At 51.7% G+C, this 24,981-nt stretch overlaps 1 protein-coding gene across 12 annotated transcripts in view; it reads left to right on the top strand.

Annotated features, from left to right (window-relative positions):
• Positions 1-24,927, top strand: part of LSS (lanosterol synthase) — a 30,954-nt gene extending 6,027 nt beyond the window's left edge. For 2 of the 12 annotated variants that reach the window (XM_070489094.1, XM_070489096.1), the window contains exons 6-22: positions 972-1,068; positions 2,921-3,200; positions 3,552-3,660; positions 4,082-4,200; positions 5,211-5,308; positions 5,898-5,925; positions 7,565-7,621; positions 8,281-8,352; positions 8,703-8,753; positions 9,425-9,574; positions 10,387-10,483; positions 11,210-11,315; positions 19,067-19,132; positions 19,630-19,710; positions 20,542-20,712; positions 21,671-21,749; positions 22,402-24,927. In XM_070489094.1, coding sequence (XP_070345195.1) covers positions 972-1,068; positions 2,921-3,200; positions 3,552-3,660; positions 4,082-4,200; positions 5,211-5,308; positions 5,898-5,925; positions 7,565-7,621; positions 8,281-8,352; positions 8,703-8,753; positions 9,425-9,574; positions 10,387-10,483; positions 11,210-11,315; positions 19,067-19,132; positions 19,630-19,710; positions 20,542-20,712; positions 21,671-21,749; positions 22,402-22,533 — 1,793 coding nt within the window. In that variant the 3' untranslated portion in view covers positions 22,534-24,927. Of the gene's footprint in view, positions 1-971; positions 1,069-2,920; positions 3,201-3,551; positions 3,661-4,081; positions 4,201-5,210; positions 5,309-5,897; positions 5,926-7,564; positions 7,622-8,280; positions 8,353-8,702; positions 8,754-9,424; positions 9,575-10,386; positions 10,484-11,209; positions 11,316-19,066; positions 19,133-19,629; positions 19,711-20,541; positions 20,751-21,590; positions 21,751-22,401 lie in introns of those variants that run through there. The other 10 variants (XM_044750703.2, XM_044750708.2, XR_011495452.1 and 7 more) reach the window with 9 other exon arrangements.
• Positions 24,928-24,981: the final 54 nt, after the last annotated feature.

Here is a 24,981-nt window from a genome sequence, read left to right as displayed (position 1 = left end):
CTCGTGGACGTTCCTCGATCCAACCATCCGTCCTCCTGTCAGCTCCTTGAAGCCCCTTCCCACCTCAGGGCTCTGCATGTGCCGACATCCCACCTTTGTCTGCCTGGGACATGCCACCTTCCACCCTCCACCCCACTGCCTTGGGGAATTCCTACTTAGCCTTTACCTGGCACCTTTGATGTCACTTCCTCGGGAATCATTCCTGACCTCCCAGGCTGGATTAGGCCTCCTGGTGCACATTCTGATGCGACCCTGCACTCTTTTTCACACGTTTTGCTCTTGTAATGAATTCATCATTAGCTTCTGATCACCTTGGCCCGAATTCTCAAGGCTGCTTTCTGGTTTCTTGCCTGTGAAGGAGTGTGTTTGGGCCATACTTCCCTAGTAGCTTCATGAGTCTTTGACTTCCGCACACATGGGTTTGGGGTGAGGCCTCCTTGTGAAGCATGTCTAGGGCAGTGTTTCTGTGCTGGGACTGGTGCTGTTGGGGGTGGCTCCATCGTGGGACCACGAGTGTTGTCGACAGCCACGTTGGAGTCCAGACTGTCTGCTGAGTGGGGATACACAGTTCAGGGGCAGCTAGCTAGGCATGGCCCTGAGAGGGAGAAGGCCTAGTGTGTGCATGCTCACTTCCTCTCATCACCTCCAGGCCCATGTGGACGTGGGCTGCTGTGTGCCTCTGGGCCTCTCACTTTGCCAGGTAGCTGCCATCGTGTGGTCCTTCCTGGGGAGTAGGGGCTGCTAATGCCTCTCCTGGGTCTGGACACACTCGTTCTGGGGAAGCTGCCGGTTCCTCCCAGTGGCTGTGGAGTTGGGCAGTCTGAGCACCTCTGGAAGTTGCTTCTCACAGGGGGCTTGGAGGATTCTTAGCAGGATGCCTTCAGCTCATGCAAGAAGGGGCACACAGGATTCCCAAGGGGCTAGTTTTCACAGTTAGAGACGGATGCTATGGGCCTGTTTTCTCCCTGCAGGTGGTGCTGTGGGTATCCCCTCCTGGGGCAAGTTCTGGCTGGCTGTCCTGAACGTTTACAGCTGGGAAGGCCTCAACACCCTGTTCCCAGAGATGTGGTACGCTTGCCCCTCTACGGTTGATTTGGCGACTGGGTTGCCATTGTTTTACTGAGTGGAGTGAGGGAGCCCTGGGTCACTTGGCTGTTACACAGATGAGAGATGGTCTTTTCTGTGGAGTGGGCTGGTGTTAGGTTCCTGGTGGAGGCCCTGCTTGGCTGAGTCCTACGGATGGACAGAAGGGGTTCCCAGCTGGGCAGGAATTGGGGAGGCGCCATGGGCTTGAGCTGTGTGGCAGGTGGGTGGGGCCCCACAGGGCTGATTACAGAATCACTGGGGTGGGGAATGGGTGCCTAGATGACGTGCTTGCATCTTGTGATTACGGGCCTCTTGAGCATCTGTAGAAGCAGAGAAGAGAAGGTACTGAGCCCATGCGCCCTCAGCAGTGCAGCAGTCGGGGTATGCTGTGCTCTCTCACCTTCCCCTTATCAAAGTGAATCCCAGACATCACACTTCACCTGTGAACACTTCAGTGTGTATCTTTAAAAGATAAGAATCTTCTTTTTAACAGAACAACAATACTGTTTAAATATTCAGCAAAATCAACACTAATTCCTTATTGTCTGTTGCCTATAACCAGTGTCTTAACATTTTGTGAATATCTAATGAAAGCTGTGGACATCCGGGAGGCCCAGAAAATATTCATACACATATAAGTACCCCAGTGTCACCTTCAGGAGGTGAGACCCCTGGAACCATGATGGAGCTCAGGCAGAGCCCCTGCTTGCCCCCTGGAGCAGGATCAGAGGGTCAGAGTCCCTCTAGGGAGCTGTCACGGAGGTTGGGGAGCCCTTGTGTTACAAGGTGACTTTGGTGGAGGAAAGGTGGTATGAGGTGAAGGGGCCATTCAGCAGATGACAGCAGGGTCTTGATGAAGGGGCCGAGGGCCAAGCCTCCACAGCCATGAGGTGGTGACAGAGGCAGAGGGATGGCGAGGTGAGATGGGGAGGCGGGACACTGTTACCAAGACTGACCCCTTGGGAAGAGGTGGAGGTTGGGTTATGGGGCCATTCCAGCATTCCTCACTGGTGAGCTTGCCGGCTGGACCGTGGACCTACCTGAGTGTAAGGGGCAGGCAGAGGAAGGCACTGAGCAGTCACTAGGAGGTGATGTATTAGGTGTATTAGGCTGGTGTCTGGTGTCAGGGAGGACTGTGTTGTCTGTGTCCCCCACACGGTGGGGCCCTGGCACTGCTGGGTTTCGAGGTAACTAGAGCTCCGCTGATCCTGGAGTAGTTTTGGAGGGGGTTGAGTTAGAGGGTGAAGGGCAGGTGTGCAGGATGGAGAACCAGACCCAGATCCACTCCAGCTGCAGAAAAGCTGGAAATATTACCCCAAAATGTAAAAAACACCCTTTAAAGTGAGTGGAGGAGCCCTCAGGACATTGAGGGAAGTGGTGGTAGTGGGGGCTGCTGGGTATCTGCCTGACTTACGATTGGGAGCTGGGAAGGTGCAGTCAGCTCTCTGCAGTCTCCCAATGCCCTCATACATGAGGACAGGAGGCTGAAGGGACAGGGTGGAAATAGTACCCCCATTGCATCGAATGGGCGGCTGGAACCATCCAAGACTCAGGCCTTGGGAAGATGCGACAGTCCTAAAGGTTTTTGGATAAACTTTATTCTGGAATAGTTTATCTTTTCCAGAAAAGTTGCAAAGATCGACCAGAGCTTCCGTTTCCCCATTAGCAAGGTTTTATGTTACTGTGGTCCGTGTGTCACAATTGAGAAACTCACAGACAATCCTGAGCATCTAGGAGCTAGGTGTCCTGGTTTTGGGATGCATCTGGCTGAACCAGGAGGAGGAGTTGTCAGCTCTCTGCAGAGTGCCCTAGGAGGGTTTGACTGCACCCACAGGAGCATGGCTGTGAAGCGCTGGCATCTGTGCCGACTTAGTCCAAGAACAGCCGTCCACCCTGTGTCCACGCCTAGAAGGGCCTGGGGCTGCAGCAGTGGCAATGTGGGGGCCCGGGGTTGCCTGCTGATGCGCTGTCCCCCCAGGCTGTTTCCTGAGTGGGCACCTGCACATCCCTCCACCCTCTGGTGCCACTGCCGGCAGGTCTACCTGCCCATGAGCTATTGCTACGCCACCCGGCTGAGTGCTGAGGAGGACCCACTGGTTCAGAGCCTCCGCCAGGTGAGCATCCCTGGGCCTGGGATCACCCTCCAGTCTGACTACACAGGCCCACATACCTGAGGTCTGCAGAGCTGAGTCCCCTGGAGTTAGGGTGGAGCCTCCCCTGTCCTGTCCCCTAATTACCTGAGGGGCTTGTGTGGCAGGATGAGCCGCAGCTGTCCTCCAGTGTCTTGGAAGGGCGCAGGGCACCTGTGAGCAGAATCCTGGCCCATAGTGTCTCTCCAGGAAGCAGGCCCTGAGATGGGGTTGGGGTGTAGGATGTTCATTTGGGTGTCCCCTTGGGAAGGAGGAGAGGCAGATGGAGGAGAACAGCTTTGGGCAGACCGTGGCTGAGGCAGTGCTGCCCTGCAGGAGCTCTACGTGGAGGACTATGCCAGCATCGACTGGCCGGCGCAGAGGAACAACGTGGCCCCTGATGAACTGTACACACCGCACAGCTGGCTGCTCCGTGTGGTGTATGGTGGGTGCTTTCTGAGGGGCTGTCATTTGGGTCCTGTGGTGACAAGGGGTTCTGGCCGTGTGTGCCTCATGTCCAGCAGGTCTGCCCTGTCCTTGCCCTTTGAGTAAGCCTTGGGCTTGGGCTCCCTGACAAGAGGATTCTGAGCTGAGGGCCTTGGAGGTGCCAGTCATTCCTTCCCTAGGGGAGGGAAGGGGCAGGACCCCATGAGGCCCAGTCTAGGATGTCGGGGAGAAGCAGGCTGCACATTTCGGTGTGAGGGGGCCAGTGGAGGACAGAGGAAGGAAGAGCAGAGCAGGGCAGGCTGGAAGGGCCCAGATACTGCCCTGTGTGGAGTGCTGTGCTGTCAGGTCTGTGCCTAGGCCTGGCTGATGCCAGGAGCTCCTGTCTGTGCCTACTGCCTCTGACACCCTTGACCTTGCAGCATTCCTCAACCTGTATGAGCGCCATCACAGTGCCAGCTTGCGGCAGCGGGCCATCCAGACACTGTATGAGCATATCGTGGCCGACGACCGCTTCACAAAGTGCATCAGCATTGGTCCGGTCAGTGCCCGCTACCCACTGGGTATCTGGGCCTGGGGTGGGCACCCAACTGCAGCTCCTGGGTGGAGTGAGGACCTAGGATGGAAGGCCCAGAGGCCAGGTGCCCACTGGCTGGCACAGGGTGGGGGAGGCCAGCTCACAGCCATGGGGTCACCAGTGCAAGAGGCAGAGTTATCGTGAGCTCCCAGGTAGGCTGTGACTGGCCTCCGTGCTGTGCTGGATTAGCCTTCAGGTTCTCTGGGTGAACCCAGTTGGTGGAGTGTCACCGAGCCCCACTCCCAGCCTTGCCCCTACCTGTTCTCTGGCTCTCATGTGACCCCAGCGGGTGGTAAACCCTGATGTCTCACAGAGCAGCCAGTTGCTTTCCTTTTAGCAGCAACGTGGTTCTCTGGGGGCTTCACTTTAACCTTTTATAAAGCACATCTGACTTAAGTTAGAAATGCAGTTTTTGGATCATGACTTAAGAGATCTCAAAATAGAAGATGTAGACCTTTAGCCCATTCTGCTCTGAGTGGCAGTGCCTACCACACAGGACTTGTCCCCCATCTCTCCTGGGTCCCTCAGATGGTCCTATCCCTAGACCCCAGAGTTTGCTAAGGCAGCTCAGGATGCACCACTCCCCACATGTGCCCCCCGGGGCCCCTAGCCCAGCCCATCACCCTCATGGGGGTTCTGCTTGGTCACCAGCTGACTCGGCTCATGTTGCATCTTATGGGACGCCCTGCCTTCTCCCTGCTGCAGTGCCCACTCCCTCCTGTGTGTAGGCGCTTCGGCCCCCCCTGCCTCCCTGAGAGGGAGACCACATCTCCTGGGGCATGACTGTGTCTCCGTCTGTTGCTTTCAAGACCTGGAAGCAAGCAGCAAGTGCTCGGGAAATGCGGGTTTGAGCAGAAGGCCACTGGCCCAGAGCAAGGCTGTGCTGGGACCTCGGTGGACTGGGCTGCGTCCCTCCCACCTGGGAGCCGCTGCAGGTCTGGAGCCGAGCCCTGACAGGCCCGTGTCTCCTGCAGATCTCAAAAACCATCAACATGCTTGTGCGCTGGACGGTGGATGGGCCGGCCTCCCCCGCCTTTCAGGAGCACGTCTCCAGAATCTGCGATTACCTCTGGTGAGGGCAACTGGGAAGGGCCCGGCTGGTGAGCGTCATGTTTGGTCCCTGACAGATGTGGCTGAGAGCTGAGTGCAGACACGTGTGAGGGCCTTCCCAGGCGAGGGTGCCGTGGGGTCTTGAGTCACACTTGGAACCAGCAGCTTTAGGGTTTGTGGATGAGGGTTGTCTTTGAATTGAAAGATTTGCCACCTAGCAGAAACTTTGGGTGGTTCCGGAAAGTAGAACTAGGAAGCCTGTGGGTGGATGGGGACAGGTTCAGGTGAATGTCAGGAAGACCTATTGACAAGGAGAGCCTGTCAGTATGGATTCTGCCCTGAAGGTGGGGCTCCTTGTTGCAGAGGGACCACAGAGGACAAGTGTGGTGCACAGCAGGGAGTCCTGTGTTCAAGGGAGGTCCTCTTCCCTCTGCTGGCTACAGAGGAGCCTCCTCGAATCTCAGACCCCTGTTTAATGTGAGCTCAGGGAAGCCGTGCGATGCGCCCACAGCAGTTAGCAGGCTGCTCTCCCAGATGTGGGCTGTGGGCAGCTGCCTGACCTCAGCTCCTTGCCCGTTGCTGCCTGACATGGGCTTTTCTCATCCTTGTAGGCTGGGCCTTGACGGCATGAAAATGCAGGTAAGCACGGCAGGGCCGCGGCACCATTCCTGCTTTGGGGCTTCCCTTGCTACCATTCCTGCTTTGGGGCTTAAGATTCAAAGATCAGTCCTTGCAAGTTCTGGCCATGTGAGGTGGGCAGTTGCAAGTCCCCTCAGTCCTGCACCTGAGTGGGCACCCCTGGGCTTCTTCTGGGTGTGTGCCATCTGGTAGGGATTCCAAGAAGCCCCAGAGGGGTCGTAGAGGAGCTGAGGGTCTGCAGTTACCCTGTGGGAGTGGAGCAGTCTGTAAACCAAAGCAGTTCAGAGTTGCGGGTCAGGAGGGGACGCATGTCACACAGTGATTCTTGCTCGGCCAGCCCAGTTCTGCTGCAGGACAGCTGACCTCAGGGCTCGCACACTGCACCTGTCCAGCAGAGGGCAGGAGGCTTTGGGTGGGAGGAGAACCCATGCCCTCTGTGGCCCCTGAGCCGAGCACCTGCGGAGCCACCTGCCTTTAAGGGTTCATGGCCTGCGTCCCCCAGTTCTGAGATGCAGTCCCACATGCTCATTCTCCACATAGGCTGTTCCACGACTTTGTACTGTTTGGCTAATTCCCAGCATTCTGATGTTGGAGATTATGTTCTGGTACCGTCACCCCCCACCCTGGCTTATTTCCTGTGTGTGACCCTGGGGGTGGGGGTGCCAGATCACAGGACGGTCCTGGCTACAGGGGCCCTGGGGGCAGCAAGCCTGGAAGCCGTAGGGCCAACCTGTGGGGGTTTGCTGTCACTCACCTGGCTCAATGTGCAAATGCAGAGCCTCCAGCAATGTCCTCAGGCCACACAGGCCACTGGGCCCTTTGGGGCAGGCCCAGCTGTCCCCTGAGCGCCCTTCCTTCCTGGATGATTTCTCCCTCAGGTGTCTATTTGGATCTGACTAGTTGCTTCCTCTGGGCCCTGTATTTTCTGCAAACTGGTGGTTAGACCCTGAGGCTTGATCTGGGTCAGGTTTCTTTTGGCTAGGCTGTGTGTTCTTCCCACATGTGGTCCTGCAAGGCCATGATGTCTGGTGCCCCCTTAATGCTGCTGGGTGGTCTGTGCCCCATCCCCATCGTCTGCATGTCTGTCACTGTCCAGCTCTACCTCACTGGGGTTTGGCCTCTGCTGTTCTGATGGGACTAGAGTGTTGACCAATGAACCAGGCTCCCAGGGTGGGATTTGAGGGGGGCCTTCCTAGCCTTGTCAAGGCGTCAGCCAGGCCCAACCACCTTTAAGTGTCCTTGGAAGCTGGGGGTGTTTCTGGTTGCCACTGTGACTGGGGCGCAAGGCTGTCAGTGGGTGTGGGCAGTGGAGGCCACAAGTGGTAGTCGTACAAATCCTAGAAGTGCCCTGAGTCCTGTCTTGGCTGCTTAGGGTTAGGGTTAGTAAAGGCAGATGGGGCTGTCTGACCTGCCTCCACCTGTAGGACCAACCCCTCTCAGGCCCTCGAGGGCTTTGCGGAGTACACAGAGCCCAGAGCCTGGGCTCAGGAGTCACCTGGGCTCCCATCTCTTTGCAGGAGCTGGCGGGAGCCCCTAGACCCCTTCTCGGTGCCCCATGCTCCTGTCAGATCCCAGGAGGCAGTGGGTGGGTGGGAGGATGCTGCAGCAGATGCTGTAATGACTCATTCTTTCCATACAGGGCACTAACGGCTCCCAGGTCTGGGACACAGCATTCGCCATCCAGGCAATGCTGGAGGTACGTGGCTCTGTTGCCTGGTTCCTGAGCCTCCAGCTGACCTTGTTGTGTGTTCACCCTGCACCCAGCACAGACCTGGCAATGTGGACCCTGACTCTTCGCTTACCTGGGCTCTGAGGCCTCTGGCAATAGTCCCACCGAGGCAGCGGTCCCACCGGCAGCTGTGGGTGGTGGGCTGGCTTGGAGGCTTCAGGAGCAGGGAGCCTTGTGAAGGCTATTCCCAAGGAGGCAGGACAGTGGGGTTTTCAGAAGGGGGAGTGGGCTCCAGGCTCCTTTCAGTACTCACGCTGCTTGTTACAAATACTTCTGAGTACATACTAGAGAGGAGTGAGAATGTATTTTTATGCTGGTGGGAATGAGGTTGGTGGGATTCTGGAGAGCCCTGAGGAGGGGTCTGTGCTTGGTGAGTGCCTGCCTTACATGGGCAGGCACCTCTGGGCACTGGTTGGGGCAGGTGTGGGGTGGACTATGTCTTCTGCTCACTTCATTTCTCCATCATGTCTTTTGGACTTGTTGGCAGAAACCCAAACACCCCAAGACTTGGGTGGGTTTACTCCTGGTTCCCAATGGTGGCAAGATGTCACCAGGATCATCTGGGAGCCAGTTCACCCATGCAGGCTTGTGCCAGGGAGCACCTCAGCCTCTGTTCTCTCTTCCAGGCAGGTGCACAACACAGGCCCGAGTTTTCATCCTGCCTGCAGAAGGCACATGAGTTTCTCCGGATCTCACAGGTGAGGCTGAGTCTGTCTTATCCCTGGAGGCAGGGTGGGATTCTGAGGGAGACCTCCCACTGGCAGGGGTGTCTCCTCCCTGCCTCCGCCCTCTGCCCCCTCACCCTGCCCTCTCCAGCTCAGGGTGAGCCCTGGTCGTGTTTCCCCTGCAGTGGGTGGGGGCTGTGGGTGGTGGGCTGCATGGGTGATGCCTTGAGGGTCTCTTCTGGCACTGATGGCGGGCGAGACGGTAGCAGCACTGTGTCCCCCACATCCTGCTGTGCTGGCCCCTCCCTGCACTGATGTCTGTGTACAGTAGTGACGTATTCTCTCCTCTTACTTCCCACATGTGCCTCTTGGATGCTGCCTAGATCCCAGACAACCCCCCCAACTACCAGAAGTATTATCGCCAGATGAACAAGGTACCGCAGGCCAACCCCACCTGCCCCAGTTAGCTGGGCCTTGCCTTCGAGGAGGCTCTTCCCTTGGCTTCTTGGGGCTTCCTATTCTGGTAGACACACAGTGTGGGGTTCCACCAATGTCCCCAAGATATCCCCAACTGAGGAATTGTGTACGAATGAGGTAGCTGAGCCGTGTGGGGCTTCTGCATGCAGCCACATCACATGCTGTGTGCACACATGTGTCTGCCTCACAGACAGATCAGACAGCAACATGGACAGATGTTAAATAAGCTATAAGAACTTAAAATTAGAGTGACAGGGGGCCGGGCAAAGGGAAGAAACGGCAGCTCCTCCTCCATTGTGCGTGAGAGTGTGGACACAGCCATGGCTGCGTTCTCACAGTGGGTCAGGAGGGGGCCTGTGGACCTTTCCTGTGCCCACCCTGCAGTGGAGTCTAAAGTGATGGGTAGAGGCTGTAGCCCTGTGGGGGTCCTTGTGCTAGAAACCGGAGGCCTGTCCGCATGTGTGTGGCTTGGGGCTGTGGTCACACCTTCATGGTGGACGGGCCTCTGCCCAAACTGTGGCCCTGCACGAGTGAAGAAGGTGCCGTGGCCTTGGGTCTTGGGTGGACTGAAGACCAGGATGTGGGCTTGGCCCTCTGCCCTAGCAGTTACAGGTCCCTCACCTTCCAGGGTGGTTTCCCCTTCAGCACGCTGGATTGTGGCTGGATTGTTGCTGACTGCACAGCTGAGGCTTTGAAGTCCATCATTCTCCTGCAGGAAAAGTGTCCCTTTGTCACTGAGCATGTCCAACGAGAGCAGCTCTTTGATGCTGTCGCTGTGGTGAGGCTGCTGGGCAAGGGGCTCTGGTCCTGGGCACTGAGGGTGCTGTACATGCAGAAATCCCAGCCACCCCACCACAAACCCTCAGGTCTCGTTAGCGCTGCCTGGGAGGTGTGCACTTGCCTCTACTGCCCACGGGCTCTGGGCAAATGCTCTGAGTTGGGCAGAGGGGGGCCTGTCCTCTGATGGCACCTGTTTGGAGAACCGTGAACTGTGCTGGGCCAGCAGGAGGCCCTGTGTGAGTGCGTACACAGCCCTGTGCTTCCCTGATGGGTGTGCGAGCCGGCAGCCCTGGGGGTGGGGAGAGCCCCTGGGGTGGGGAGGGCCCAGGATAGACTCTGGCCAAGGGGTGACTGCTGCAGCTCCCGAGTTTTCTCTCTGGTTCCAAAGGTTCGCAGACCTGGTCACTCTCCATGGGCCTTCCTGGGGAGGGCTGGCAGTCTCCGCTGGCTGCCTGAAGAAAAGATGAGAACTTCTGTTTGTTTTTCTGCAAAATCCTTTTAGCACATCCAGTTTTTGCGAATGTTTTATAAAATGGAGGTCATATAGTTCGACAGTACTTACATGATTTATAAATGTGCAAGCATGCACGAGTAGCGTGTGTTCCAGATGGTCACTCATGGAGTACCAATTGATAATGGTTGCAGTCCACTTTCTGGGCACCCAAGGGTCTTGGCTTAACATGAAAACCAGCTCCCTGTTCCCCATTCCTGTCCCATTGGTTCTTAGCCTTGGGGTGCTTCTAGCAAGCTCCACAGCATGTGGGCTCCCACACATGCTCAGTTCTCTGGATGTTCTCTCTCTGGTTTTAGTTGCTGAGCATGAGAAATCCCGATGGAGGGTTTGCCACCTACGAGACCAAGCGTGGGGGGTTCTTGCTGGAGCTGCTGAACCCCTCGGAGGTTTTTGGTGAGTGGTCGGGCAGTGTGTGGTGCATAGACCCAGAGCCCTGAGTTCTTTCCCCTGGCTGGGGGCAGTGCCAACAAAGACACTAGCAGGTGATGGCAGATCCTTTAAGGAGCTCCCAAGCGCCGGAGACTTCTGTGCTCCTTGACTTCCATGGGTAGTGGTAGTATTTCCTGGTTGTGGATGGAAAAGCTGTGGTTGGTGAAGGATTTGGTGGGATTCACACCTGGATCTCCGGTCTGAGCCTGGGCCGGCTCCAGCTCTGTCCTCTGTGGAGGCTGCCCTGTCTTCTGAGCCTTCCTCATGCAGCCCAGGGTACCTTGCAGGGAGGTGTCGGGGGGACCCACTGCCCTTGTGTCCTTTACACTGTATGTCATGACTCTGGTCTGCAAAGTCAGGTTCTTTACCCTGGTCTGCCTTTGTGTGCTCCTGCACCCCTCCACCCGGGGCCCCATTTGTCTTGCTCCTATAGCTGTCAAACATGTTCCAGTGGAGGGCTTTTTAGGGTGGGGTGCTGCTCTGCTGTGCGCCTCTCCTTCACCCTCCCATTGGCCCAGCAGTCCCATGGTGATACCTTCCTGGTTTCCTATGGAGGACGGTCAGGCTCTCAATGTGTCGTACAGCCTCTGCACATTATGGCCCTCTTGTTCATCATGATTTGGCCTGACCTGCCAAATTCGGTGGGCAAGGTGAAGCTCACGCACCTTGATCCTTGCTTCCCTCTCCCAGGGGACATCATGATTGACTATACGTATGTGGAGTGCACCTCGGCCGTGATGCAGGCGCTGAAAGTTTTCCACAAACACTTCCCGGACCACAGGCCGGAGGAGATCAGGTAGGGGTGGCCTTGGCAGAGACATGAGGTCACTCAGCCACGGGGACCACCAGCTCAGGCACTGCCAAGCTTGGCACTGAGACCAGGCTGTTCTCTAGCTTAGATGCTGGCGTGGGAGGCTGCTCACAGCCAGGGGACTCCATGGAGTAAAACTCACTTATGCTCCTGAATCCCTGTGATGTGTCAATATGTGCTGGGGGCTCAGGTAGCACAGTTATAACACAAAAACAAATAATTGTTCACATCTTAATGTTAAAAAAACGATACGTACCCCCAACTCCACCTATGTCCAGATGAATAGTAGTTTTCATTTATTTATTTAGTTGGTGAGGAAGACTGTCCCTGAGCCAACATCTGTGCCAATCTTCCTCTGTTTTCTATGTGAGACGCTGCCCACATATGTGGCTTGGCTTGATACACAGCATGGCTTGATGAGCAGTGCGTAGGTCTGTGGCCAGGATTTGAACCTGTGAACCTTGGGAACTTGAAGTGGAGCGCACAAACTTAATTGCTATGCCACTGGGCCGGCTCCTAAATAGTTTTTAAATAAACCTTTCCCGTTGACGTCTGGTACTTGCACAGAGAAGTGCACAGATCCTGCATGTTTCGCCAGACGAGTCATCATGACATGGACACTTGTGTGACCTCATCAGGCAAACACACGTTTCCAGAAGCTCCCCTCCTAGGTCTCTTGGAGCCACTTGGATCCTGCACAAGTGGAATCCTACAGTGGGGCTCCCAGGTCTGGCTGCCTCCTCTCGGCCTCATGCTCGTGAGGCTGAGCAGGCAGCTGGTGGAGCGGCAGTTTACCCTTCTCGTGCTGTCGGAACGTCTGGAGTGCAGAGGCCACAGGTTATTCTTGTGCTTGTCATGAATCGTTCTGCTGTGAACACTTGTATGCTTGTCTTTTGGGGCACAGAGGTATGCATTTCTCATGGAACATGGACTTAGGAGTGGGCTTGCTGTGTTGTGGGGTACACCCCTGTGCGGTTTTCACAGATTCTCCCTCATCCTGGTGTGATTCCATCATTTCATGGTCAACATGGTGTAGACACAGCTTGGTCATGATGTGCTTTCCTTTTGTCTATCGTTGGATTCAATTTGAGAAGTATGTTGTTTAGGATTTTTACAGCTGTGGTTATAAGAGAAACTGGTCTGTAACTTTCCTTTCTTATAATGTCCTCATAAGGTTCTCCTGCGACAGTCATACTGGACTCATGAGATGAGTTGGAAATATTTTCTTTTTATATTTTCTAGACGAGTTTGTGAGATTTGTGTTATTTCTGCCTTAAGTGCTTAGGAAAATTCACTGGAGAATCCAGCTGGGCCTAGAATGTTCTTTGAGGAAAAGTTTTTAATTTTTAATCAGGAGTTCAATTTCTTTACTAGTTACAGGACTGTAGATTTTCTTCTATTTATTTTTGTGTCTGTTTTGGGGATTTTTCTGTTTCAACTCGATTTTGTGTTGACTGGCACAGAGCTGTTCAGGGTCGTCTTCAACAGCCATGAGTCTGTCTTCATTTTCCTTCCTGACAGTGGCTTACCTCGGTCTGTTTGTCACTCATAGTTCATCAATCTTACTAATCTTTTTGAAAAATCCATCTTTAGTTTTTGATTCTATCTAGTATACATTTATTTACTTTTGAATGTGTTTATTTTTGATTTCATCAATTTTTGCTCTTTCTGAATTTCTTTCTACTTTATTTCTTTTTCTAACTTAAATGGATACTTACATAAATGATTTTGAGGCTTTCTTTCTAAATGTGCACTTAAGTCGATAAATAAGTTTTGATATATCATTCAATTAAAATTGTTTTCCATTTCTATTGTGAATTCTTCTCTGGACCATGAGTTATTTAGGAGTATGCTGTTTTATTTCCAAAAATATTAGAGGATTTTCTAGTTTTGTTTTTCCTGGTTTCCTTCTGTTCTGGTGGGTGGTGCAGCCACGAGGGGGCACTGTGTCTTGTCGTCCTTTTGTCACCCAGGCCTGGCGGTCCCCAGCCGCATGCTGCTGTAGTCGATCTGTGGTCCTTTTTCTGGGCACAACTTGTCATTAGTGAGACCCTCACAGAATTGCCCTTTCTTCTTAATAAATCACCTTTTTAAGAATTATAATACAAGTAAAGCATGCTCTTTGAAGGAGACATGGAAAATGCAGAAAAATGCAAAGAAGAAAGCAAGTCATTCCCCATCACCCCTAAGGAGACTGTGATGTTACAGTGTGATCACACACTGCTGCGACCATTCCTGGGCTGTGTCTTTTTCGTAACTGGTGAGGTTTCTGCAAGTAGGTAACTTCCCGTGTCAGTTAGCATTCTCCTCCAACAGGAGTTGTGATGGTTACAGGAATTTCATTATTTTACTTACCCAATAGCCTTTTGGTTATTTCTAAATTTTCATTGTTATTTCCAGCTTTTCCTCATTTTAACTTTAACCAGTATCCTGTTGTCAAATCTTTGTTTGGGACCGTTATTATTCTCTAGAGCCACGTGGACTTGGGGTCAGCCTGCCTGCGTAGACCCCCCTGACTCTGCCCCTTCCTGGCTGTGTGGTCCTGGCCCAGTCACTTCACCTCTCTGGGCGTCTCCCCTTGCTGAATGGGGGCATAGACGGCCCTGTGGAGCTGGCAGGGTTGATGCTACAAAAGCAGGGGGAGATTGTGTGGCACGTGATAAGCACAGAATAACTATTGTTATCTTGTAAAAATCACTGCTTTGGAAGGTGCATAATGAAGATTTTCTGGTCGAGTTACTTATGTCCATTGCTTTGGAGACTGCTGAGCTACAATATTTTTTTCTGGGTGTTTATAGGTCATTTCTGTTTCTTCTTTCACATATGAATTTGCATTCTTACCCTTTCCAATTTTGTCGCTAGGATTTTTCTGTTTTACTTATGTATTTAAGCACAGTAAGTAATTTTGTATCTTATGTTACAGATATTTTTCCCCAATTACTTTGCTTTTTTATCTCTTTAGAGAGTTTGGACATGTTTTTAGTTTTCTTTTTTTTTTTTTTGAGGAAGATTAGCCCTGAGCTAACATCTGCCGCCAATCCTCCTCTTTTTGCTGAGGAAGACTGGCCCTGAGCATCCATACCCATCTTCCTCCGCTTTATATGTGGCATGCCCGCCACAGCATGGCTTGACAAGCAGTGTGTAGGTCCACACCTGGGAGTTGAAACGGCAAACCCCGGGCCAGCAAAGCAGAATGTGTGAACTTAACTGCTGTGCCACCGGGCTGGCCCCAGAAGTTTTTAAGTTTTAAATAAAGTAGTCTAATTCGTTATATTAAAACTTTTATCTGGGAGAGTTTTTGAGATATAGTTTGAGGTAGCCAGTTACTCTAACACTGCATATATGGAACATTCCATCTTTACTACATTGACTTGAATTCTCCCTTAATTTCAAACTTAGCAGAGAAGTTATAAAAGTAGTTAAAAGCTCTCCTGTTCACCTCTTACCTAGATTCTTCAATTGTTAACATTTTACTATATTTGCTTCATCATATTCCGTCCCATATGTACTTTTTCTTGAACAATTTGAGAATATGTTGCAAATGTGATGTACCTTAATCCCCAGATACTTTGGTATTTCTTAACAAGGATATTATCTTATGTAAATATGAGTCACAATATTAACATTGATATAATACCATTATTTAATCTGCGGACCTTATTTAAATTATCCTGGTTGTCCCAATGATGTCTTTTATAGCAAAATTTTTCCTTGAGATCTAATCCAAGATCATTGCATTGATTGTCATATGTTACTCTGTTTTAACCTGGAACAATTCTTTACTCTTTCTTTGTTTGATGACATTTTTTAAGCGTATGGCAGGTTATTTTGTAGAATGTCCTCAATGTGTGTTTTTCTGATGTTTCCTCGTGATTAGAGTCAGGTAAGGAAATTACATAGTTGGTCAGGAAAATCACAAAAGTGGTGAGGACTTCTCAGTGCATCACATCAGAAAGCACACGTCAACTTTGACCCCTTGATTAAGGTGATGACTAGTTTTCTCTGCTATAAAGCTACTACTTTTTTCTTTGTGAGGAGAAAGTTTTGGATTATGTAAATATGCTGTTTCTTATCAATCTTCTACCCGCTAGTTTTAGCATCTGCTGATGATTCTTGCCTGAAGCAGTTACTCATAGGATGGTTGCAAACTGTCCTTCCATATTATTAGATGGCGGTCTACTGAGAGCTTTTCCTTTGCCTCTGTTTCTTTATTTACTTTTACTTACTCATTTTTGTGGACTCATGCATTCTTAGGCTATTGATTTTTTATTTTTATTGTGTTAAAATATATGTAACATAAAAGTTACCATCTTAACTGTTTTTAAGTGGTATTAAATACCACTCAGCTCAGTGGTATTAAATACACTCACATAATTGTGCAACCATCACCAACACACATCCCCATAACTCTTCAAAACTGAAACTCTATACCTGTTAACACTAACTCCTCGTTCTACACTGCCCCCAGTCCCTGGCACCCACTATTCTACTTTCTGTCTCTATGAATTTAACTCCTCTAAGTTACTCATGTAAGTGAAATCATACAGTATTTGTATTTTTGTGACTGGCTTATTTTGCTTAGCATAATGTCCTCAAGGTTCATCCATGTTGTAGCATATTGCAGGATTTCCTTCCTTTTTAAGGCTGAATAATATTCCATTGTATGGATATACCACACTTTGCTTATCCATTCATCTGTTGATGGCTGCTTGAGTTGCTTTTACATTTTAGCTATTATGAATAATGCTGCTATGAACAGCATTTAAAATGTCTCTTGGAAGTCACTTCAGCCAGAAGGGGAGGGGCTTGCAACAATGAGAGGAGGGGCTGCAACCTTGGTCTCAAGCCTCTTGTGTGCACCTCTGTGATCAGAAGCAGCATCAGAGCCAAGATCCCCAGTATTTGGAGAACAGGGTCCTTTTGCACACACAAGGTCCTGCAGACTGTGTGCAAGCTGCTCCAGGAACACGTGCACAGTTGCCTTTCAGGATGGGGGAGGGGATGGGTAGCTGCTACTCTGCTAAGAGCTGAAATTGACCCAAATTGACTGCAATTTATCCTCCAAGTCTTTCCCTGGAAGTTGCAAGCCTTCAACAGATTCCAGAATTCCAAAATTGTTACCTTAGACGGATTCTGCAGTTATGGCTCTCCAGGTGGGGAGATGGACTCCAGTGCTTCCTGCTCTGCTACCATCTCAGAATTCTCTGCAGTTGATTTTAATATTGATCTTATAGCTAGACAGTTTGCTAAATGTAAAAAAATTAATACACTTTATCTTACAGAGGAGTTTTAGCTTTACAGAAAAATGGAGAAGAGGGTTTCTGTTTATCCACTCCTTCCCCAACCCCATTCCCCTGTTGTTAGCATCTTGATGAGTTTGGTATGTTTTTTTAACGGTTCCTGAGCCAGCATTGATACATTACTATCACCCGAAGTCTGGTTTACATTCAGGTTCACTCTGTGTTGTACATCCCATGGGTTTTGACAGATGAATAACGACATGTATCTGTTGTTCCTCTATCATATGAAGTAGGAGCCAGCCCTGATGGTCTGACAGTTAAAGTTCAGCACACTCCACTTCAGCGACCCGGGTTCGGCTCCTGGGCTCAGAACCACACTGCTTGTCTGACAGTAGCCATGCTGTGGTGGTGGCTCACATGGAAGAACTAGAAGGACTTACAACTAGGATAAACAACTCTACTGGGGCTTTAGGGAGAACAAAAAAAAGGGGAAGATTGGCAACAGATGTTAGCTCAGGGCAGATCTTTCCTAGCTAAAAAAAAAATTCCAGTTTCCCTCCTGGTGCAACAGATGATTTAAAAAAACAAAACAAAAAAGATATTGTAGGGAGTAGTTTGCTGCTCTCAAAATGTTCTGTGCCCTGCTCGCGCATCCTTCCCCTTCCCTCAGGCCCTGGGAGGGTGGCCTGTAGTTTGTTTTCTTGTTCTACTGCCCTAAGACCTATAGTATCGTGCTTAGCAGAAGTGGTAATGGTGGCATCTTTGTTGTATTTCCTGATTTTAAAGAGGAATGCTTCTAATAATTCTCCATTAAGAATGGTATTTACTGTAGGTTTTTGGTAGTTACCCCTTCTTAGGTTAACAAAGTTCTTTTCCTAATTTACAAAGTTGTTTTTTCCCTCCATTGTGAAGGAGTGTTGCATTTTAGCAGATGATTTTCCTCTCTCTGTTGAGATGATTATATATTTATCTTGTTTACCTGTTAATGTTATAGATGATTATTGTAGATTTTCCTCATGTTAAAACACCTTTGCATTTCTGGGATAAACTTAACTTAGTATTGGTATGTCTCTACTATATTCAGTTTTCCAATATTTAGTTTAGAATTTTGGCATCCATGTCCGTTAATGAATAGCCTGAAAATATTTACTTTCCTATTCCCTAGAAAAGTCTGTGTAAGATTAGAGGGACTATTCTTGATAATTTAGTAGAATTCACTTATAGAACTTCTGGGCCTACAGTTCTTTTTCTTGGTAAAGTTTACATTTTTTGACTCATATCTTTAGTAGTTATGGGACTATTCAGGCTATTTCTTCTTGAGGCAGTATTGATAAGTTGATTTTCTTAGTAATCAGTACATTTTGTCTGTTTTCAAACATACTGCACAAAGTTTTCTTATTTTCTCTTACTTTTCAATTTCCACTGACCCTACAGTCATATCACTTCTTTATTCCTGATATTACTCACTTGTCCTTGTCCTTCAGTTGTGGTATTAGTTATCTATTGCTGAGGAATGATGTTACAACACACTTGGTTGGCTTGAAGCAACACACTTTGATGACCTTGCGGTTTTCTGTGGGTCAGGAATCCAGGCATGGCTTGGCTGAGTCCTCTGCTTCAGGATATTACCAGGCTGCAGTCAAGACGCTGGCCAGGACTGGGGTCTTGTCTGAGCATCAGCTAAGGAAGCATCTGCTCTGAGCTCATGTGGTTGTTGGCTGGTTTCCACTCCTTGCAGATTGACAGCCTCAGGGCCCCATCTCCATGCTGTTGGCTGGAGGCCACCCTTAGTTTCTTCCCATGTGGCCTATCTCTGTGGTGGTTTCATGAAAGCCCACAAGGGAGAGACTCAGTAGAGACAGGGGTCTGCTAGCAAGATGGAGACTTGACTGCCCACGTGACATTGTCACGGAGGTGACCTTCCATCAGCTTTGCAGTAATCTGTTGGTTAGAATCAAGTCACAGGTGTTGCCCTCGCTCAAGGGGAATGTGACACAGGGGTGAGCACCTGAAGGCAGGGGCCACGGGGAGTCCCCTTCGAGTCTGTGTCTGTACCTTGACTCTAGCTTTTTCAGAGAACCAGGTATTCTTCAGAAGTACTAGTCAGACTTTAGGATCTTCTTTGTCCTCTAAATTTATCATTTTTTCTCTAACTTTTTATTTCTTTTTTAAATTTCATTTTGTAGGATTTGCTCAGTCTGTATCCCTGACATGGCATTCAGTGATGCTGGTCCTGTTTGTTGCTGCCTCTACCAGGGTTCGCCCTGAGGTGTTACTTTCCTCTTGCGTTTCTGTAACTGCCAGTCTGCTTCTCCCCTCCTGTGTCCTGTGATTGCTGCTTCTTTGACCCTTGTATCTCTTCTCTGAAGTGTTGATTTTTACATATTTTTATAAGGGAGACTACACTCATTATTTTGAGACCGTAGAATGGGTGGAGTTGGGATGGGTAAATTGCTGTTTTGCCAGAAGGTTCAGTGGGCCATCTTCGTGTTGCAGGGAGACCCTGGAGCGGGGCCTGGAGTTCTGTCGGCAGCAGCAGAGGGCTGATGGCTCCTGGGAAGGGTGAGTGAGCTCCTGTGTGGTGGGGTAGTCTCTGCGCTCTCGTGATGTTCAGTTGTGTGCTTCTGCTACACCGGGAGTCCCTGGGAGTGAGCTGCCAGCAGTGAGCTGGTGGGCCTGTTCCTTTTTGAATGCCTGGCCTTCACCCTGTTGAGCATGGTGCTAAAAGTGGTCTGGCCAAGGGATGGGTACCCGATGCCTTATTGTTGTGTCTGTGCTTACTCACCTCCTTCCTCTGGGTTTGGGCCAGTTCTTATCTGCCTGTTGGTTCCAGCAGATGGAGCTGCACCCTGAGGGCCAGGTTGGGCAGGTCTGTCTTATGTGGCCTTAAAGCTTAGGCACTGGAGTATGTGTGGCCTGCTGAGGCCATGTGGTTGTGTTTCTTGAAAACCACGGCATGGCCCATGCTGAAGGGTGTTGCTGCAAGCCCACCCTTGTGCACGCCCGTTCTGATGAGAACTAGAGAGCTGAGGCTCCGTTTCCCCTTTGTCTTCCTCTAGCTCCTGGGGGGTTTGCTTCACCTATGGCACCTGGTTTGGGCTGGAAGCTTTCGCCTGCATGGGGCAGACCTACCGCGACGGGTGAGTGCAGGCATTTGCCACCAGCGGGATGGGAGTCTTCCCAGTATAATGCTCCCCTGGGGGTGTTTCTTTCTGTGATGTTTGATTTGGGGGTGTTTTTACTTTTTAAAAAAATTTTTTTTATTAAAGATTGGCACCTGAGCTAACAACTGTTGCCAGTCTTTTTTTTTTCTTCTTTTTCCTCCCCAAATCCCCCCGGTATATAGTTGTATATTTTAGTTGTGGGTCCTTCTAGTTGTGGCATGTGGGACACCGCCTCACCGTGGCCTGATGAACGGTGCCATGTCTGTGCCTAGGATCCGAACCCGGCAAAACCCTGGGCCTTCGAAGCAGAGCGCATGAAATTAACCACTCGGCCATGGGGCTGGCCCCTACATTTTTTTAAACAGTAGCTAAGATGAGTATTCCAGAAAACGTATGACTCACCAGGTTGAAAATTTTTCCTGCCTCACGAGTTGGTAGCACCTGTGTGTGTTAAAGGTGCTTGGCTGAGGTGCTGCCTCACTGCTCTCCGAAGCTCCCTGACCTGTGCTGAGAGGAGGGAGGAGGCACAGGTCTGGGCCGTCTGCAGCTGCCTCACACAGCTCTGCGCTGCCAGGCAGATGTTTAGTGGGGTAGTCACGTCAGAGAGGCCGTCTGCAGCTACAACTTTATCCTCCCAACAACCCTGGGAGGCAGGTGTCTCTCTGCCCTTCACATCACATGGAGTGCAGGCTGCCCCCCCACGCACCCTTCCCCTCCACCCCAAGGAGGCCTGGCCAGGGCAAGAATCCAGGGGGCCCAGGATCCTCCCCAATGTGATGGTGTCTCGTGTCTTGCTGGTCCCTACAGGGCTGCCTGTACAGAGGTCTCCCGGGCCTGCGACTTCTTGCTGTCCCAGCAGATGGCGGACGGAGGCTGGGGGGAGAACTTTGAGTCTTGTGAGCAGCGGTGTTATGTGCAGAGTGCCGAGTCCCAGATCCACAACACATGCTGGGCCCTGATGGGTCTGATGGCTGTCAGGTGGGGGCGACGAGACAGTTCCTGAGCCATGGGGTCAGGTGAAGACGGGACACTGAGCCTGGTGCCCTGGTGGGGTGTGGACAGCCAAGCTCTGAGTGCAGGGGTGGGAGGAGGCGAGGCCTGCAGGGCCACACCCATAGGTTGATTCCTGGGGCAGGGTGGGAGGTCTGTCCCAACAAGTGGGTCCTGCCAAGAGGCTCACCTTTTAGAAGAGGCCGACCCCACAGTGATAGCAGGGAGATGAGGTGGTGAACAGTGTGAGGCATGGCACACAGATATGTGCACATACCTGCATAGTGTCCCAGTCAGTGCTGCCCTGTTGGGTTTGGAGCCATTTTGGGAATCTTCCTAAAACTCCTTCAAAGCTGGGCCAGGTCAGTGTGAGCAGGAGCAGGAGCAGAGTCTCTGGGGGGCCCCCAGGGTCGGGGTGTCGGGGACCAGCCCACAGTCTACCTCCCACAGCCAAGCTTGCTCGTACTCCATCCTGAACCCTTGATCCTTCCGGTGTCTCATCCCTTGCCAGGATGATCGAGGATTAGCACACGTGGCTTTCGTGACCCTCAAAGGGCCCCTAGGGCCAGTGGGGTGGGGTGGGCACAGGGCTTGGCCTCCTCCTGGTAGGGAGCAGAAGGGCAGAACCTCATGGCAGGGGCCGCTGGGGCAGGTCTCTGCGGGCAGGGCCTCACCTGGCCGTGTTTGTGGGGCTCCCCACTGGCCTGTTCACCTCCGTACTCGCTATGTCTTCCCCTCTCAGGGTGTCTGGGAAGATAGCCGGGGAGGGCCTTAGTGTTCTGACGTTCCTGACATGTATGTCGGTTTAGGTTTGTTCATCTTGACACAGTTTTTCCATCTGTGTCCTCATGTGTGGCTGCATGCAGGTGAGGACACAGTTTTGGCTGCAGCCAGAGGTGGTCTCATCCAGAGAGCTGATGGGCGTGTTCAATGCCTCCTCCCCCAGGCATCCTGGTGTAGCGGCCCTGGAGAAAGGAGTCAGCTGTCTGCTTAGAAAACAGCTCCCCAATGGCGACTGGCCCCAGGTATGCTATAGGAGTCTGAGGAGCTCAAGGCCCAGCACTGACCTCAGTTTGCACAAACATTTTCACGTCCCACCGTGCCCGCATGTCCCTCATGCGGTGCTTATGGGTAGGGTTTTAACTTTGGGAGTTTGAGATTCATAAACACTACCAGCAAGTGGGCTGTGTTAGAAGCAAATCCGTGATGGGTGGTCAGGTCCCCAGGTCCTGAACTGTTTGCATGTGGAGCACTGGCTTGGGGCAGGGCTAGTGGTGCTGGGGAAGAGCTGGACGGGGAGAGGCCACAGGCCAGGACATCTTTGGGCTCTGCCTGATGGCCCCTCACTATGCAGAAGTGTGGGAGGCAGACTCCGCCTGTCCCTGGGGGCATGAGGGCACAGGGTTACATGAAGCTGACCCTTTCCTCTTGGATGAGTCAGGGGTTGATGTGGCTGTGAGGGGCTGGTCACCCAGGCTGAAGGGTTTGCTGCAGGGCCAGGGGTCTGAGGGCTGGGATGGTGGCACTGTGACTGATGCAGGGCAGGAGGACCGCCTGCTGAGGCTCTCCTGCCCTGATGTCCCCCTAGCCGGCCAACCCTCCAGCCAGGGTCTTGGTTCAGGGAGCCCCTCAGATGCTTGCTGGAGGCTCTGTGTTTATTTCCCTGTGTCCTTTCAGGACAACATGAATGGGGTCTTCAACAAATCCTGTGCCATCCACTACACGAGCTACAGGAACGTCTTCCCCATCTGGGTCCTCGGCCGCTTCTCCCGCCTGTACCCTGAGAGTGGCCTTGTCGGCCACCCTTGAGAGCACACCTGTAGGAGCCTGGTGGTGGGTGGGGGCTGGGCACAGGCATCCGGTGGGGCTGCTGAGCAGCAGCCATCATGCAAGTTTCAGGCAAGGTTGGGCATCTTGGCCAGGCTGTGGAGCCCCCCATTGCCCTGCCCAGCTGTCCAGTGCCCTTCACTGTCCACTTGCACAAGAGTGAGGCCTGGGACCAAGCCTGTGGCAGAGGTGGGGCTGGTGGCTCTAGACACTTGATTTTCATCATAGGTTTAGTTCTGAGAATAGCTTGTTGGGCTCAGGTGAGGAAAGGAACAAGATGAACCGACACCGGAGAAGGCGTGGTACCTGTTCTCACCATGGATATGGGGCTCGGAGGGCCTCTTGACCAGTCGCTGAGTTCTGGGGAGATGAGCAGTTGTGCCTCATCCATGTCCGGCCTGGTGCTGGTTTTGGGCTGGGCTTGCCCCCAGGCCGCCTCTTCCTGTGCCTTCTGTCTGTTGGGTTAAGGGATGTACCGGCTTCTCTGAACAGCCTGGTGGGGGGAGGCTGGGCTTCCCTGTTCACCTGGCCACCCAGGGCTTGGCAAGGAACAGGGACTAGACTTGCTGAGTGTCTTGTGGCTGCACGGCGGGGAGCTAGACATGGCACGCTGACCCTGCCCCAGAGCTCGAGCTTGCCCACGCTGTATCGCGGTTCAGCCAGTTTGTGGGGCGCCAGTACCCCTACCTCCTGAGTTTGTAGTCTTCTTGTAATGACAGAAATACACGTGGGAGGCCAAGTGTAACAAAGGAAGAGAGGTCGTTAGCAGTTCAGTGGTTACCACTGTGGGATACTGCTGTGTGTGAGGGACAGCTGAACACCCCAGCCTGCCGCTCACCAGCCACCACAGCCAGCCAGGCAGTTGTGACACCCCAGGGCACCCTCACAGCTGCTGCCCACCCTCATGCCCTAGTTTGTGCTCTGAGCTCAAATCAGGGCCAGATTTTTGGCCCGTATGCCTCTTGGGTGGTAAACCTCTGAATTCCCCCTGGCTTCTAAATTTGTCTGGCCTGGCATGCATGATCTTGGGGCTCAAGATGGAAAACCCAGGTCCTGTATTTGCCTTTAAGCTACGAGGATGAGTGGCTCAGATGTCCAGGGCTTCCCTGGGAATGTGGCTGTGAGGAGTAACCAGGAGCTTTGATGAGAATAAAACCCAGGGCTGGCGTTACTCCCAGGGCCCCACCCTGCTTCTCACCCACCCAGCATCCCCTCCGTTGGCTGATCTTCTGTGTTACCTCCTGGACTGGCAGCAGCCCCTGGCCAACTGTCTGCCCTCAGACAGCCAGAGAGCCGCCTGGATGCCCTTCTGCCCTGTCATTCCCTGCCCATACCCTTCAGGGCCCACGCTGAGGCTTTGCACCATGTGGCCCCTGGGCACTGTCCTGACTCTCCCTGGGGCTTGCCTGCTTCAGGGCCTTTGCCTGAGCTGTTCCTCCACTGACCTCCTGCCCCATGGTGCTGTCTGCTCTGAGCCCTGCAGGGCCAGGTCACATGTATACAGGCAGGACCCCGGCTCCACTGGCTGCCACTGTGTGGCACGTAGCGGGGTTCAGTGGGTGCCTGTCGAATGTCAGCACTTTTCCGCAGACGTTTTTAAACGAGGCTTATTTTGGCTGAAGGAACCTTGTTGGGATCAGTCTGCTGGTTTGCCCCCACACTTCTCTTCTTGGTCATGTGCACCCCAGCTGGGCAGCAGCAGCACAGACGGTGCTTTACCATGTCTGCTCCTTGCAGTGGCCTCTGCCCCTGGAAGGCCCCTGGGCATGGCAAGGTCACTGGACAAAACAAATTTCCTGGAAAAGAAATGGAAATTTGCTTTAATACTGAAAATGTTATTGAAAGTCACTTATTTGACCAGCTCCCTTGGTAAACAGACACTTGATTTCCTGAAACAGGAGCAGGGCTTGATTGTGTTTTGTCTCATCTTGGGATCAGTCTTGGATCCGGGGTTTTCTGAGACTCACTTGGGCATCATATTGGACGCGGGCCCACCACTTCCTCAGTTTCAGGGAGCTAGAGTAGCTCCTTGAAGATAAGCAGGATGAGTCTCCAGTTATTTCAGGGGAAAATATTTGCTTCAACCTGATTAAGAATCACGTTCTCTATCCTGGATAACAATTCAAATTATTTTCTTTTTGGTTATTGGGAACAGATTTTGAATATTATGGGAAAGTTTCTCTGGAGCCATATTAGGTTTTCTGTATTCACCATGATGTGAACTTCAGATGACCCTTTGAGGAATTCTCTAACTGGAAATACTTAACTCACAATGGAAACTTATCTCTAAGAAAATACTTTTCTTTACTGAACATAATCAATATTGCTACATAGATTTAAATTTTATTTAGGCAATAAAAATGTTTTAAAAATTAATGCTGCCTACTGTTGCTTCTTCATTCACTCATCTCTCAGCTATTATAATAATTA

Source organism: Equus asinus, chromosome 18, assembly GCF_041296235.1.
Source record: "Equus asinus isolate D_3611 breed Donkey chromosome 18, EquAss-T2T_v2, whole genome shotgun sequence".
Lineage (NCBI taxonomy): Eukaryota > Metazoa > Chordata > Mammalia > Perissodactyla > Equidae > Equus > Equus asinus.
This window is presented reverse-complemented; position numbering and strand designations above follow the sequence as displayed.